We start from the raw sequence: 15,914 nt of genomic DNA on the forward strand, positions 1-15,914 counted from the left end.
AACGCATGAACCAAAATGAACGTTTATCAGTGGCGTTGATAAATTTGGCATTTTTGTAGTTTTTGGACATTTATTTAAAGAAAATTAATTAAAAAAGTAAAAGTTTTTGACAAATTAAAATAAATTTTCATATAAAAAATATTTTTTGAATGAATTTTTCAATAAAAATTTTTATCAGAGTTAATATCCGGCACTGAATTAATGGTTACCCATTTGTCATTACCTCAATTTATTTTTATCATTTTGTGAAAATAAATTTAAATTTGTTCAAAATTAAAAAAATAATTAATTTAAAAAGTTTTCAAGTCATAAAAAATTATTTAAACGTAAAAAAATTAAAAATTTCGTTTAATTTTCCTGTTCATCTGTCACGTTGGACTCCATTTTTCAAATTCTGTCACCTGGCACCTCTGCACTGTTCATGGTTCATGTTCAAACCGTATTTATCGAAGAATAACAAGGGAATTGTGAAAAATATTCAAACTCGTGTTACGTCCCCAAATCCCCCAAAAATCACAAAAATCATCAAAATCCGTCATCAAATTGCTCGAAAACCGCGAGAAAAACGAAATTTTTATCGTTGACGGAAAAACTCGAATTTGAACCCGTCAACTGCTCAACCCGAGAGAAAAGCAATAATATGGAGTACAAGGAAGCTGTGAACAACCTTATCAAGCACAATTTGCGCACAAAAATCGTGAGATGCCAAAATGCCCTCAGATTCTACATTCACATGCATCAGGTGAGTTTCCTTCAAAAAAAAATATTTCGCCTTTGCAAATTTCCCCATCGTCGACTACGACGACGACGACGTGACGATGTCGTTTTTTTTTCGAACCTTGATCTTGGCGACTTTTTTGGTCGAAAAATAGGCGTTTCAGTGAGTGACGCGAGATTTTACGACGAAAAATTTTGGGGAAAGGTCTTTGGAAGGTGCTGTGATGCTCAAAAAGCGAGTTTTTAACGCTGCCCCACCAAAAATTGATGACATGTGAAGGTTGTCCTTGTCCTTCATAAACAGCGATTTCGCTATTTTTGGATAATTTTTGACAAAACGCAGTAATTTTGACGTATTTTTTGTGTTTTTTTCAGCAAAATGTGGAAAAGATGCAACAAGCTGCCAACGTAAGTAGTCATTTCCGAGCCATTTTTCGAATATTTTGATTTCTTTTCTTTTTCACGTACTTTTTGTACGTCACGCTGTCAGTGTTAAAACATGTCTTGTCGAAGAAATTTCCTGTTTTCTGTACTAAAATCGAGTTTTTACTGTTTTTCATCTGTAGGCCGATGCCAAGAAAGCCATCGTTTGGGCGGAACAGCAAATGGTCGAGGTGCAGGAGGAGCAACGCAAAGTCCTGAAGGAAGTTGAGACGATTCTCGAGGAGTATGCGAAGAAAATGTCGAAACGTGGAAAGAAATTCGACTCGGAGTACCTGTATGGCGCAGCAAATCGCTTAATTTCGGTCGAATTGGAACGCGCGGTGGCCAAAGCGCGTTCCAAGGGCGGCAGTGACATGCGAAAAAGCTCCGGAAGTGGTTCGGCGAAGCGAAAACGTGTCTCGTTGCTGAAAACGGGCGCTGTTAAAAGTCCCCTCGAGCCATTTTCGCTCATCCGGAACCTCAAAGAGCTGCCATCCGTGATAAATTCGAAGCGAGAAGCGCCCGCCGTGATACCACTGAAGGATTTGAAGAAGAAACCGCCGCCACCGAAGAGCAACCAGATCAAAAATAGTCGCATGAATTTGCTGGAAGCGCTGAAAAAGGCACGCGAAACGAACGAAGTCCCGATTGAGATTTACGACAGTTCCGAAGATTCCGTGCAAATGCTCGAAAATGCCTCGGAAGATGATAAAATTGGCATAACTCCACTTTCGGACGACGAAAATCGCAGTGGGAATGATGAAGATGACGACGAAAAACTGCCGCCTGCCATTGAAAAAGATTTTGAATTTGTCGGAACGATCGAGGAGATACCGGATGACGAGGAAATTGACGAAGAAATCGAGCTGCCGGCACCAAAAAAGTCTCGCAAGGGTCCCAATTCGGAAAGTTCGTCAGAAAAATCATCACGACGCTCCTCGGACTTTGAAGATTTGATTGTCGGCCAACCAGATGAGTCCCTGGAAGACTTGGGACAGGAGCGTTTCCTCAAATATTTCGGACTTTTCACCGCCGAACAGATCGATCAACTAAAAACGCGTCGAGTTTCACGACGACGGCGAAATTGCACGAGTAACGTGCGCAAAGACTTCCATTACGGACAATTTGACGTGAATTACGTGCCCGTCAAGAACAACAAACCCGTTTTATATTCGCCCGTGGATCGAATTTCGCGTTATCCAAAAAGGAAACAGCAACTGGACCCACTTGCAGTGCCCCCAATTGTCGGACCACCCTCGAAAATTATCATTGCAGTGCCACCAACGCAACCAGCAAGTCGCCGATCCATCGGAAATATCGTCGAAGCAGCAATTTACAAAGACATGAAGACCTGTGTGGCATGCCAGACCATTAGTGATGTCGAAACGATGAATGCGTGTCTCTTGTGTTACAATTTCTACCATTTGCAGTGCCACACGATGGATCGCGAGTTGCGGGAACGCGAGAATTTGTGTCCGGATTGCTTGCGACAAGGTCTCGAGAAGAAAAAGAGACGAATGGAGCTCAAAAAACGCTTGAATTTCCAGGTTTTGCAAGCGAATCACAAAGCAAGTGTCGCTGCTTCGATGAAAAATCGACATGAACTCCAAACTTAGAGACAACAAAAAAATATTGAAAATTTCACTAGAATTAGCTCATTTTATAGATACGTTTAAAAAATTTAGTTCGTAAGTTATGTAGATTAATAAAAAGTTAAAATATATCACAAAATAAATGCATTTCATTATTTTCGTTTCTTTGCCTCTACAAACAGAAAAAAAACAAATAAAAATGAAAGTCAATAAATAAGACGTAACAAAAAAAAAACAAGTTAGGTATACAAGCTGTCATGTGCATTTTTGTTAATCTTTGTATCCAAATATTTGAGTTTTTTGAAAGAAAATTTGTTTAAAGTTTTTTCAAAATTTTGAGAAAAATTAATAAAAATCATTAAAATCGAAAAAAATTATTTTTTTTTTTTTAAATTCAGAAGGTTGAAATTTTAATTTTTTTTTTAAATTTTAAGAATTTGTTTTTAATGATGTCAAAAATTTTTAAGTTTGTGGAACTTATCAAGAATTTAGCTTTATTTTTTTTTCCAGTTTTTATTTTAAATTTCCTTTAAATCTTTAAAATTCTAATTTTTTATTTAATTTTTGATATTTTGAGTTTTTTTAAGTTTTTGAATTAGATTTGAAAGGAAAAATTAAGAACTTTTAAAAAAAATTAATAATTAATGAACGGAAAACTATTAAATGTTCTTTAAATTCTCTCAAAAAACGTTCAATTATTGCATTTTATTAATTTTTTCTTTACTTAAGGCCGCTTTTAATTTTTTTTTGAACTTTTTGTCCCATGTCCCATTTCAAAAGCCAAAAATCCAATGGGGTAAAATAAAAAAAGTTAAAAATTTTATCAAAAATTCCTGGTTTTTGGCTTATTTTCATAATTTTTCAAAGAATTAAAAAAAAAAGTTTTTTTTAAATTTATTTTCAAATTTTGTATTGAAAATTATATTTTTACTTAAATTTTCTTGTCTAAAAATATTTTTTCCAAAATCATTGAAGAATTTGAAAATTTTCGAAAATTAAAAAAAAAATTACCTAAAATTGAAAATAAATTCTAAATTTTTCAATACAATTTCTTCACATTTATAAATTTTTGTTAATTTTGCTTTGAAAAAATTTTTTTAAGACACTAAACTTTTTGAGTTTCTAAAAAAATATTTTTTGAATGAAAAAAAAGGAGGTTTATTGAACTGGAATAATTTTTTCCCTACATATTTTGAAGAAAATTTAAATTAATTTTTTAAAGAAATTTTTAAAATAAATTTTGTAAAAAGAATTAAAAGAAATTAATTGATTTTATTTACTTTAAATTTCTAATTTTTAAACTTTCAAAAATTATTTAATTAAAAAATATTAAAATTCTTTAGGCGAATAAATTTAATATTTTCATTTTTTGTCCCATGAGGAATTTCTCGAGGGGGGGGGGTAAATAAAAAATAAATATTTTTGAATTTTTTGTTTGTAATTTTTTAACGTTTTTAGACGTTAAACGTTGATTCTTAACATTTATTTAATTTTAGTTAATAAAAGTTTTATTTTAAAATTTGAACTTAAAAGAAAAAAAAATCAACAAAATCTCCCAAAATAAAAATTTTTGAAAAAAAATAATTTTGGTCACGTGACTTTCAAAAAAATGTTTTTCAACATTTCAATAGAAAATGTCGTAATTAAGCAAATTTCTTTAGTTTTTTGTATAATTTTACAATAAACAGTTATTTTTTATGATTTTTTAATATAAAAATTCCAAAATATGTCAAAAATATTTGTATTTTATATTTAATTTTTATTTTTCCCCCTGAATTTTTTCGACAAAATCCGAGGGGGGGGGGAGACAAAAAATGGATATATTAAATTTATTCGCCTTATGAAAAAAAAATTCTTAAAAATTAAATAAAATAAAGAATACAACTCAGCAGGAAAAATTCAGAAATAATTTAGAAAAATAAAATTTAATATTCTGAACTAACATTTTTAATTTTTTCTTAAAGTTTTTGGAAATTCTTATTTTTTCGATTTTCCTTGAATTAGGTAATTAAAAAAAAACAATTTTTAACATTTTTAGAAAAAAAAAACTTTTATTTTATTATTCAACTTTTTTTTTATAGAAAATATTTAGCTGCTTAGGAAATTATATTTCGTATACTTTTAGTATTCATCAAAGCCTGGCAATGGGAATTTCTTGCTGAAAGACTCAATTTCTTCCTTTAATTTCTTGATCTACAGGAAAAAAATCAAAAATTAACAAAAATAATTAAAAATTTTCCTTTAAATCTCTCACCTTAGCACTGAACGTTTCATTTTCATGGCACGCCTTCTTGAAATCAACCAATTTGGGACCCGAAACTGCCGAAATCTCCTTCGACAACTTCAATGCTTTGTCAATGTAGTCAACCACGACATCAATATCGGTCTCGACAAGTCCTCGCGTCGTCAATGCTGGCGTTCCCAAACGAATTCCCGATGGATTCAAGGCACTCTTATCTCCGGGCACGGTATTTTTGTTACACGCAATCGAACATTCCTCCAAAATATATTCAGCTCGTGCACCGGTGATGCCATTTTGACGCAAATCTACCAACACCAAATGGACATCGGTGCCTCCGGTGGCGATTTTGTACCCGCGACTGATGAGTCCCTTGCACAATTGTTGCGCATTTTTGACAACTTGTTCCTGGTACTCGCGGAATTCGGGCGTTTTCGCTTGAAGCATCGCTGTTGCTATGCCACCAATGGTGTTGTTGTGCGGTCCGCCTTGCAACGCGGGGAAAACTGCTTGATTAATGCGCGATTCCAAGTCGTACATGACCTTTTCGCCCTTCGCATTGACACTCCGGACACCTTTACGGAAGAAAATGACACCAGCCCGGGGTCCTCGGAGCGTTTTATGCGTCGTTGTGCTCACCACATCGGCATATTCGAAGGGACTTGGGATAATTCCGGCTGCCACGAGACCCGAAATGTGCGCCATATCAGCAAACAAATAAGCGCCGACGTCATCAGCGATCTGGCGGAATCGCTTGTAGTCCAAACAGCGCGAATAGCACGAAACTCCGGCGATAATGACCTTGGGTTTGAAGAGTTTTGCCGTTTCCGCGAGTTTATCGTAGTCAATGAGACCCGATTCGGCATCGACTTTGTACGGCATCGACTCGAAATAGATGCTCGTGGCGGAGATTCGTTTCGTCGGGGTCATAAATCCGTGCGTTAAATGCCCGCCATCCGGGAGATCCAAACCCATGATGCGATCGTGAGGCTCACAAAGTGCCGTATAAACAGCAAAATTCGCCGGAGACCCGGAATAAGGTTGGACATTGACACCCCATTCCTCGGGATTTAAGCGGTAAGTCTCGAGAGCGCGTTTCTGGGCGAGAATCTCAATTTGATCGATGAACTCGTTGCCACCGTAGTACCGCTGCCCAGGCAATCCTTCGGAATATTTGTTGTGCAAACACGAACTCAAGGACTGCAAAACGGATTTTGAGGTGAAATTCTCGCTGGCAATCATTTCCAAGCCGCACAACTGACGCTGCTTCTCCTTCTTGATCAAATCCATCAGTTCGGGATCCTGGACCCAAAGGTCATTATGTAACAATTTGGCGTTACCAGACATCTGCAAATAAAAAAAAAACATTAAAATTTTATGTTTTTACTGATAACACGTCGAAATTACGCGACGTACAAAACTTTCGACAGGCATGGCGAGATTTTCTTAAAATTCCGTGTGTTTAGTTCAGTAGACAAAATGCATCTAAGAACGAAATTCACTTTCTTAATCATCAACATGTCCCTTATCACCGCAAAATCGGGTGTCGAAAGGTCAAAAACAACTCAGAAACAAGCGACGTCATGATAAGCCGCCAACTAGAACATTGTTGACGCAAATCGCTTAATCAACAACGACACGCCCTTCGATAATTTCTCAATAATTTCCCTTAAAAAAATCAAAAAAATACGCACCTTGTTGTTCAGCTGCCAGGTAAAAGTAAAATTTTTCACTGCACTTTGGCTGAAATTTCTATTCAAATTCACGAGAACCGGTTTTGACGTGTTTTTAACAAAAACCGCCTTTGATTGTTTGGCAAGAATCACATGGATATTGCTGAAACTCCTCATTGCGACCCTGGTTATTTGTTATTTTTTTCTATTAATTTTTGAAAAAAACAAATTTTATCAGTGATGATTTTTTTTTCAGATGTTCGAAAGGCCTTTCACCGCGGACGATGCAAGAACACAAATAAAGCTCATCTCGCACGAAGACAGAGTCGAAAAACGAAAAATCTGATCGTAAAATTCGTAGTGGTGATAACCTTTGACACGGTTTTGAACAAATATGCAGGACTTTTGATGCTTCAGTGGCTGAGAATGTGGATGTTTTTGTGTATCTGATAATGTTTATGTCGAATGTTTTGAGTGACAAACAATAATGTTGATTATTTTGCCGAAGTTAAATGTTGGACTTGAAACACTTTTGCGGCGATTGGTTGGTTGGAGGGCTGGGAATGATAATTTTTATTTTTGGAATTTTTTTAATTATTTTTATTTTCTTTAAAAATTATTTTTTGATAATTTTTTAAAATATTTTTCTATGAAAAATTTTTAAAATATTTTATGAATTCGAAAAATTTTTTTAATATTTTTTTTTAATTAAAAAAATTTTTAAAATATTTTTTTTTAATTTTTTAAAATTATTTTTTATAATTTTTTAATAAAACCTATAACGGTTTTTGAAATTTTTTTCTATGAATATTTTTTTTTTATTTTTTAAAAATATATTTTTTTTTAATTTTAAAGTTTTTTCTCAGAAAATTTATGTTTTTTTTTTTATAAAAATTATTTTTAAAATTTTTTTATATAGAACTTTTAACAAAATTTCAATTTTTATATAATTATGTATTTTTTTTAATAATTATTATTTTAAATAAAAAGTGTATTTAATTCTTTTAAATAATTTTTTAATTTTTATAATATTTTTGTAATTTTAAAAATTTTTATTTATTTTTTTTTTTTGCAATTTTTGTTATAAAATTGAATTATTTAATATTTTTTCTAATTTTTTAATTTTTTTTTATACATTTTAAGTCAAATAAATTATTTCTAATTTAAATATTTTTTAATAATTTTTATTTAATTTAATTTTAATTTTTAAAATAATAATATGTATTTAAATTTTTTATTTAATAACGAAAAATTATAAAAAATTAAATTAAATAAATAAAAATTAAATAATTAAATTTAATGAATATTTTTTTTTTATTTTTAATTAAATATTTAATTTATAAAAGAAATTTTTTATTATTTTTTTGATTTAATTTATTATTTTATTAAAAATTTTGATATTTGTTAAATATTTTTTCTCAAATTCAGAGGGAATCGAAAAATAAAATTGTAACATCCTCATCAGCTGATTTTGTTTACTCCACATGCTTCATTGTTTTGACACTAAATTCAAGTTTCCATCAAATTAAAAGAACTTTCATCCAATTTTTTGACCAAATAAATGCAAATTTCTGCGAGAAATGCAAAAATTTATGAGACATGAGTGACAAAACGATGGATTTGCCCAAATATTGGGTGAAACGTGTCTCCAAAACGAGAAATGGCAAGGAATATTACTTCAACACGAAGACGAGTGAAAGTGTTTGGCACTTGGCGGATGTTTTAAAAGCAAAATCAGCAAAAACTAAACCGAAAATTGCTGACACACCGGATAAGAAGCGGAAATTAGAGGCTCATAGTACACCAAATTTAGCGGAAAATCGATTGAAATCGCTACAAAAGAGTTTTTCGGAGACAAAATCGAACGAGAATAAGGCAGTGGAGAAGCTTACTAGTCCGGAGAAGAGATTGCATAAAGTTTTAAGTGCAAGTAAGTATAGAAAGTGTCAAAAATTTGATTAAAATTTTAGTTTTTGAACTCCAAATGAGTCAAAAATTGAGATTTTAGCTAAAATTTCTACAATTTTTTAATTTTTTTGATCAAAATTGTTTAAAAAATTTTTTTTTAATTAAAGTTTTAACCATTTTTCATCATTTTAGCTTCCTTCAAAAAGCGCAACATAGCTGAGGATCGAATGAAAACCTTGCAAAACAATCTGAAGAAGGAACAAGTCAAAACGGAATTGCTCAAAAATCACGCAAAACCCCCAAAAAGTGCCAATGTCAGTCATAACAACAACGAAATTGACAAAAAAGAAGAAAATTCGACTTCCAGACGCAAAACAACAAGTGCCTTAACAACCGACGCGGACCTCACGACCAAATATCGTGACTTTGTAGCGCAACTCAAGCCCGTATCACCGCCCAAAAATGAAGAAAAGTCCAAAACGGAAGAAGTTACCAATAAATCTGTGATGAATTTATCGACTTCAGTACAAAATGAAACTTCAAATTGCTCAAATGATGCCAGTAACGGTAATTTTTACCCTTTTTCTCGCAAATTTTAACAAATTTTCATTAAATTTTTCGAAAAATTCACAGATTCCGTACATTCTGAACCAATGGACTGGGAATACACGAGCGACGACATCTCCAACGTGACTTTGGACCAATCGCATTCGACATCAAAAGACGTCACGGAACCCTTAGACAAATTTGAAACGATGGAGCAATACCTGAACTACAAAAATCTCATCAACGATGAGCAAGAAATTGATCAAAAGTACTTTTACGTCATCGTCGACACAAATGTTTTCATCTCTGATCTCGATTTTGTCGAAAAATTAATCAAAATTAATTTTAAAAGTAAGTTTTCTTGTAAAATTCTAGAAAAAACTCAATTTTAATGAATTTTCTTCCAGATTTCGGGCATCCGGTAATAATTGTTCCGTACATCGTCTTGCAAGAATTGGACAAAATCAAGTCGCGTTTCGAAAGTAAATTCATGACGTTGTCCCTGAAAGCCAAATCTGCCATTCATTTCCTCAATGAGAAGCTCAAGGAGCATCATAAGCAATTTTGTGGCCAATCTGCGAAAGACGACGCTGAAAAACTCATTTCCATAACGTCGCAAGATGATGACATCGTCAATTGTGCGCTCCAAGTGAAGGAAAAGGCCAAAGATGCTGTGATACTGCTGAGTAACGACATCAATTTGCGCAACAAAATGATTGTGAACGGTATTAATTCGTATTCGACGTCGGATTTGGAGGCGAGTCGCGATACGTTGAAGTTTTTTACGCCGAGTTAACGGCTGTGCTAAGGTAGTTTAAGAATACGTGTAACATTTTGAGTCATTTGAAATTTTTTGGATGTTACACAAGATTTTTTTTTTCTCTCTCTCTCGGGAACATTAAATAATATCAAGTTTATTTATACATTGAAATAAAAGAAATTTTTGATACGAAATAGAAAAGGTTGTCGAAGTTTGTTCAAGGCTTCTATTTTCTTGAAAAAAAAAATTAAATTAATTTTTTTTTTATTGAAAATGAGTGAAAGAAAAAAAGCAAAATTGTTCAAAAAAATTAAATAATTCGATATAAATTTTATATTTTATTTTATTTCATTAATTTAATTTAATTTTATAAATTTTATTTAATTATTTTTAATTTTTTTTTTAAATTTAATTTGAAACAACTTTAATTTTTTATTTTGGAACAATTTTATTTTTTTTTTAATTTTTTTTTATTTTTATTTAATTTTTTTATATATTTTATTTTTAAATTTTCTCGGAAAATTTTTAAAAATCATTTTAAAAAATTTTAAATTTGACCTTGAAAATTCGATTCACGAATATCGTTTAAAAATTTTATTCCAGCTGAATTGAGATTTATTTATTTGATTGATTGATTCTAAGCCTTAAAAACCTTTAGATTTTTTTTGCCATATTTTGAAAAAAAAATAAAGTTAAAATTTATTCTTATCCTTTTCACAATTTTTATATTTTATTCAAAAAATTTTCTCAAAAAATTAAAATTTTTATTCAATTTTATATTTTTTTAAATTATTTTTTTTTAATTTTACATTTTTAAATAAAATTTTATGAAAAACCTAACAAATTAAAAATTTTAAATTTATAAAAAAAATTGCCTAATTTTCAGCCTATGAGGGCTTTCAAAAGAGGTTAAAAAAGCTTCTTCTGATTTTCGTAAAAATTATCAGAAAAGAAAGCAATTCCCTTAATTTTTACTGAAAATCTGCCTTTTTGAGCTTCAAAAGTCTCTTCAAGTTATCAAAGAATTTTTACCTTTATTTTATCTTTAAAAATTCCGTTATCTTTCTTATCGAGTAAATTCTTCTCATTTTGATACTCCTCACATACTTACTTGTTGAATCCCGTTATCCTGTATTTTGCATGTTTCAACATGATAAAATTTTTTAAGATAAAATTTTTAATTTTTTGTCTAAATAATTATTTAATTTCTTTAAAAAACCAAAAAAAAAATGATTTTTTGGAAATTTATGATTTTTTATCCAACTTCCGTACAAAAATTGACCTTTTGAAGATAAAAGTTTTGAAACAAAAAATAAAAATTGAATAAATTAATTTAACGATGTGAACTCTTTTACGGAAATTCACTTGACTTTAAAAAAAATTCACTTATTAAATTTATCAGCAGCACAAGTTCAACTTAATGGATTAATTGAATTATATTCTCGTATTTCACTTGAATAAAAAATTTCAATTAATTAAGAGGACGGCTAGTAAAAAAAAAACATTTTATTATGCTAAGTGTCTTACATATTAATAATTGCTAATATTTTGTTTGGTAGTAAATCCAATTGTGTCGTTTTTTGTACAAATTGTCTCGGTGAATAATTTCCAAAAAAATTATCATAAATCAATATGGAATCTTCTTCGAAGCAGTAAAAATATTTACATGCTTCACTAATTTCGACGCGATAACAAAAGAACCATTGTCAAGACAATCGCAAGCAATTTCAGAAGCGACGACGAAGAAGATAGCGAAACAGCTCCATTACAAAAGTCATAATCGCAGCCGTGACAATAGGGCTGTTCTCGGCAGAACGAATCCAGGAAACAGCCACGAGCGACTGCGTCACCTAATTTGCGCGAAAAGAAAAAAAAATGTTTAGAGATTAGTTGCGCAGCCAAGCAATTAAACAAGGTAAAGTCGCGTTAAGTACCTACCAATGGAATATTTGACGCATTGATAGTTGTAGAGGTTGGGGCTGTTATTGCCGCAATTCACGGTCTGCAATTGGTAATTCTTGCCACAATTCTCGTCAGGGCCACAAACAAAGCAACGAAGAGCGAATGTGTTGTCTGTGTGAACAAAATTTAGTTTTACAATGGAATTGTACAAAAAAAAACTTCAACACTTACTCAGTAAACAACAAAGAAGTAACAGCGAAAAAAATCGTTTTTCAATCATGATGAGTCACTTTTTGCGTTTCACTTCAATTGAACTTCAAATTTTGTAAAAATAGCAATTTGTTGAACTTTTAATGCACGCAAAGGTAATGAAGAAATTTCATAATAAAGTGAGGAAACACGAATTGAAATGTGTTCTACATGCGAGAAATTGAGCAGCAAACGGATCTCAAGACGAAAATAAACTAAAAGTGAATTTCCGAACGATTGTCTCTTTTAATCGATGGGGTTGTTCATGAATAATTTTTTCAGGTAACAAATTTAAAATTTTTAAGAAGATTATTTTTTTATAAAAAAGTAAATAAATTATTGACTTCTGTTAGGTACTTAATTATTTTTTTAAAGAAATTAACAAAAAAAAAAATTGTATTAAAAAATTTTAGTTTCTTAGATTAGAAAGATTTTTAGATTTTTTTACTAACAAAATTTAAAGAAATGAAATTTTGAACAAATTTTTGAAATTTTTTTGTTGAGGACCACTTTCATTAATTTCAATGGCAGTGTAAATTTTGTGAAATTCGGTGAATTTTCGGTCATACGTTCTGGTAAAAAATCTTCTTCAGCAAGATTTAAAAGAATGGAACCTTGGAAATCTCCATTCAATTTTTGACCAAACTTTGGCTGCTGGATTGTCAATCCCTGGTATTCATACACCATTCCTTTATTTTGGTGCGTGGAAATTCCTCCAAGCATTTCGATTACTCCAAGCAATGTAGCGCGTTTCTCCGACACAAAACAACTTAATTGTCGCCAGACTTGATGCGGAAAAACAGTTTTATATTCCATGTCGTTTAGCAGGAGCAGAGCACCTTTTTTATTAAGGCTCCATACGCATACCATATGGGATTCAATCACGGCTTAATCATCGCCGAAGCAGTGAATTTCGCCACAATTGATTGGGTCTCATATGGTATGTCTGCCGCACACTGTTGTTGCCTGAACATTTCGCTCCGTCTGCCGATGGAAATTTTCGTTCAGGAGTATGAGAACAACGAGACGTTTCAAAATTGGAGTTAGCAAAAAGAAGTCTTTTACCACCCCGACAACAACGAAATCAAAACGATGGTAAAGTACAAACCCATAAAGCGGTCTCAGCATTGGTGAATTACAACCATATGAATTGAGAAGTAAAGAAAGACTGATCTGTGATATCTTACCAATAACAAAACTAAGTGTGGTATAAAGGTGTTAGAATGTAACAAACTATGATGAACTAAGTGTTTTTAAGAAAAATGCACTATCTTTTGTACGTCAAAATATAAATGTAAACTACAGCGTTGATACATAAGCATATTTGACTTAATAAGTCGTTAAATCATCTCGATTAGACCCGATCTAGAGCCATTTCGTCACAAACTCGTGGACTGCAATAGTTTAATCGTCAACTCGGCTTTAAGTTTCAAGGAATGAAGTTTTCTTCAAGTTTTTCTTAAGTTTTAAAAATTCTTTTTAGAATCCGACTAGAGCCATTTCGTCGTTTGCTTTCTGTTTTATTCCGCATGTATTTTCGTAATCGGGCCGATTTTTCGGGTTGTTTCAGAAAAATATAGTTTAATTGTATAGTTAGTATAATTAGAATCACAAACATTAAATTGTACCTACCTTCAGTATTTAAATAATAAAATTTTTATATTTTTGAAATATTTTATAGAAATGAATTTGCGATTTAATTTTAATTTAGAGAAGTTTCAAGGGGAAACACCCACATTACCTCGTCTATGAACAACCTCATAATTGTTGATGTAAGATACTTACTCTGAGAATTTGTATTGCTCTCATCACTCATCCATGTACGAGTTCTTATATTTACATTTATTGTTGAATGCGCGATGATGCTGAGTCGTCGTCGAGTTCATCGTCGTTGAAGGCTACACATTTCGTATGAATAATACAAAGATGTTTAAATTTAAGAATTAACTTTATTCTAACATTTAGCGATGTATCTATGTAGCAATAGACGGCAGCAGCAGCAGACTTAATCAAACTTAAAATATTCACAAAACGAGCTAATTATCGTAATTTTTTTGTTATTCTAAATTAAAACTTAAACGTAGGAGAGATTAGATCACTTCGAGTTACTGATTCATGTATTTTTTCCGCTCTTTTGAACATTTTAATGGATCGTTTTGTATGCCATCAGAATAGCAATTGTCGACAAAAAGAGTGAAAATTTGGAAACAATTCGAATAGAATCGGTGCCATTGCAGTAATCCGTTCCACAGGCATAGCAGTAAGGTTGTTGCTGACAAAAAGTTTCCACGAAACATCCGCGTGCCACGGAGTTACCAATGTGGTATTTGACACATTCATAACGCAGGGCATTTGGCACCGGACTGAAACCACAATTTACTGTTTGATCTTCGAAATTTCGATCGCAATTCTCATCGGGACCACACACGAAGCATCTTAGAGCTGAAGTTTCTCCTAAAGGAAATTTTTTTGATTAACATCACTTTTTAATTTTTTTCATAAATTTTTCATTAATTTCACTTACTAATTAAACACACATTTAACAACAAAACTGTCATAAAAAGATAACTAAGAATTTTTTTGCACTCCATTTTTTTTTCAATTTTTAATTTTAAGTAATTTAATTTTATAGTTCTTAATTAATTTTTCGTCAATTGTTTTTTTTTGTCACTCAGAAGTCCACGAACATCTTATCTCGCCGAATGCAAAACTGCTAGTGACAAATTCAACTAATTCTACGACGAATATTAATAACAATTGAATGTTTAACTAACTAAAAGTTATGACTTAAGTAAATTGTTATCCCCTCTCTTCTTCGCGGTCTTCAATTGTGAGCATTGTTTCAATACTTAAAAATTGTCATTCATTCATTCATTCGGTCTTCTATGTTATCATTGTAAGAAACGAATTATGTAAAAGTTATGACATCTTATGTTTTTTCAACGAATTTTTTTTAATTGAAATCAAAAAATTAACGAAATCGAGCTTTTATATTAAAGTTCTCTTTTCGTAATGAGTAACTTTTTATAACGAAAGAGAGGAGTTAGTTTGAGTTACTGCCACTAATTGCCGGTTCATAAAATTATGGGAATATTTTTGCATAATTTTGACATAGTTACTCAATGGGGTTTATGATTATTTTTTACTACTTAATTGGTTTTTTTTTATTTTTTTTCAGAAAATTATTTGCAGGAACAAATATTGACAAAAATTTTCTGAACAAAATGAAAAGTATTGGTAAAGGAATTAATAACGATGAATATTTAATAATATGAAAAATTTTTTGCTACCATTTGAAAACGGATAAGACTTTTAGATGATAAACTTTATAGAAACTCTCAAAACGAGAAGAAAACTGCTAATATCTGATATACCTCACGAGTTTCCTAAAGCACAAAATTTTTCAAAAATTCCATAAAAATGTTGAAAAATTCCTAGAAGCCTTAAAGCGCCATCCATTTGAAGAAAACTGCCCCCCTATTGGCGCCAACTGCCCTTAAATGTGGGACTAAATAAATTTTTCGCTTTTTAAGATAAAATTTTTGAATTTAAAATAGAAAAATAATTTGGCCTCTAAAACTTTTAAAAATTGGAAAATTCCAAAATTTCAATTTTTTTTAAAATTAATAAAAAAAAAAATTTTTTTTTCGCATTTTCCCTGTAAAAACTCCGAAATTGAGGGCCTTATTTGCGCCTTCGGCGGATTGCCGCACCGTTGTTACGCCTCTTCGGCGCCATCTATTAACTGCCACCCTTAACTGCCGACGCCATTAATGGATGACGCCATAGGACCTTCTGAAAAACTTAGAAACTTGAAAACTTCTTAAAAGAACCTAAGGCTTTTAGGAATTTTAAACTAAATTCAACCAACAGGTCCTTTAAATGGTTTCTAAGAACTTTAAGAA

General features: G+C 31.5%; 3 protein-coding genes and 1 long non-coding RNA gene across 6 annotated transcripts; 2 read left to right on the forward strand and 2 right to left on the reverse strand.

The window, feature by feature from the left end:
• Positions 1-453: 453 nt before the first annotated feature.
• LOC134834445 (uncharacterized) lies at positions 454-2,833 on the forward strand. The gene is made up of 3 exons (XM_063849097.1): positions 454-742; positions 1,093-1,125; positions 1,284-2,833. The coding sequence occupies exons 1-3, from the start codon at positions 641-643 to the stop codon at positions 2,754-2,756; spliced, it is 1,608 nt and encodes a 535-aa protein (XP_063705167.1). The 5' UTR covers positions 454-640; the 3' UTR covers positions 2,757-2,833.
• Positions 2,834-4,754: 1,921 nt separating this feature from the next.
• LOC134836003 (serine hydroxymethyltransferase) lies at positions 4,755-6,945 on the reverse strand. 3 transcript variants are annotated; one of them, XM_063851102.1, is made up of 3 exons: positions 6,666-6,945; positions 4,987-6,318; positions 4,755-4,925 (listed from the first exon to the last, which is right to left on the reverse strand). In XM_063851102.1, exons 1-3 carry the CDS (start codon positions 6,819-6,821, stop codon positions 4,854-4,856), a joined length of 1,560 nt encoding a protein of 519 aa, XP_063707172.1. In that variant the 5' UTR covers positions 6,822-6,945; the 3' UTR covers positions 4,755-4,853. The 3 variants fall into 3 exon arrangements, with proteins under 3 accessions (XP_063707172.1, XP_063707174.1, XP_063707173.1); XM_063851104.1 differs by lacking the exon at positions 6,666-6,945 and adding an exon at positions 6,388-6,514; XM_063851103.1 differs by lacking the exon at positions 6,666-6,945 and adding an exon at positions 6,379-6,450.
• Positions 6,946-8,164: 1,219 nt separating this feature from the next.
• Positions 8,165-10,000, forward strand: LOC134836004 (transcriptional protein SWT1). The gene is made up of 4 exons (XM_063851105.1): positions 8,165-8,574; positions 8,745-9,119; positions 9,186-9,449; positions 9,506-10,000. Exons 1-4 carry the CDS (start codon positions 8,244-8,246, stop codon positions 9,892-9,894), a joined length of 1,359 nt encoding a protein of 452 aa, XP_063707175.1. The 5' UTR covers positions 8,165-8,243; the 3' UTR covers positions 9,895-10,000.
• Positions 10,001-10,709: 709 nt separating this feature from the next.
• On the reverse strand, positions 10,710-12,250 carry LOC134834923 (uncharacterized). Its single transcript, XR_010162184.1, has 3 exons — positions 11,992-12,250; positions 11,797-11,931; positions 10,710-11,708 (listed from the first exon to the last, which is right to left on the reverse strand). It is a non-coding gene; the product is annotated as an uncharacterized LOC134834923 (long non-coding RNA).
• Positions 12,251-15,914: the final 3,664 nt, after the last annotated feature.

This window comes from Culicoides brevitarsis, chromosome 3, assembly GCF_036172545.1.
Source record: "Culicoides brevitarsis isolate CSIRO-B50_1 chromosome 3, AGI_CSIRO_Cbre_v1, whole genome shotgun sequence".
NCBI lineage: Eukaryota > Metazoa > Arthropoda > Insecta > Diptera > Ceratopogonidae > Culicoides > Culicoides brevitarsis.

Bases quoted from the DNA above. Each gene is read 5' to 3' on its own strand.
- LOC134834445 (XM_063849097.1), top strand. From the start codon at position 641: ATGGAGTACAAGGAAGCTGTGAACAACCTTATCAAGCACAATTTGCGC. The intron at 743-1,092 runs GTGAGTTTCCTT...TGTTTTTTTCAG, and splicing joins TCTACATTCACATGCATCAG to CAAAATGTGGAAAAGATGCA. The intron at 1,126-1,283 runs GTAAGTAGTCAT...TTTCATCTGTAG, and splicing joins AGATGCAACAAGCTGCCAAC to GCCGATGCCAAGAAAGCCAT.
- LOC134836003 (XM_063851102.1), bottom strand. From the start codon at position 6,821: ATGAGGAGTTTCAGCAATATCCATGTGATTCTTGCCAAACAATCAAAG. The intron at 6,319-6,665 runs GTGCGTATTTTT...TTTTATTTGCAG, and splicing joins CCTGGCAGCTGAACAACAAG to ATGTCTGGTAACGCCAAATT. The intron at 4,926-4,986 runs GTGAGAGATTTA...TTTTTCCTGTAG, and splicing joins ATGAAACGTTCAGTGCTAAG to ATCAAGAAATTAAAGGAAGA.
- LOC134836004 (XM_063851105.1), top strand. From the start codon at position 8,244: ATGAGTGACAAAACGATGGATTTGCCCAAATATTGGGTGAAACGTGTC. The intron at 9,120-9,185 runs GTAATTTTTACC...AAAAATTCACAG, and splicing joins CTCAAATGATGCCAGTAACG to ATTCCGTACATTCTGAACCA. The intron at 9,450-9,505 runs GTAAGTTTTCTT...ATTTTCTTCCAG, and splicing joins AATCAAAATTAATTTTAAAA to ATTTCGGGCATCCGGTAATA.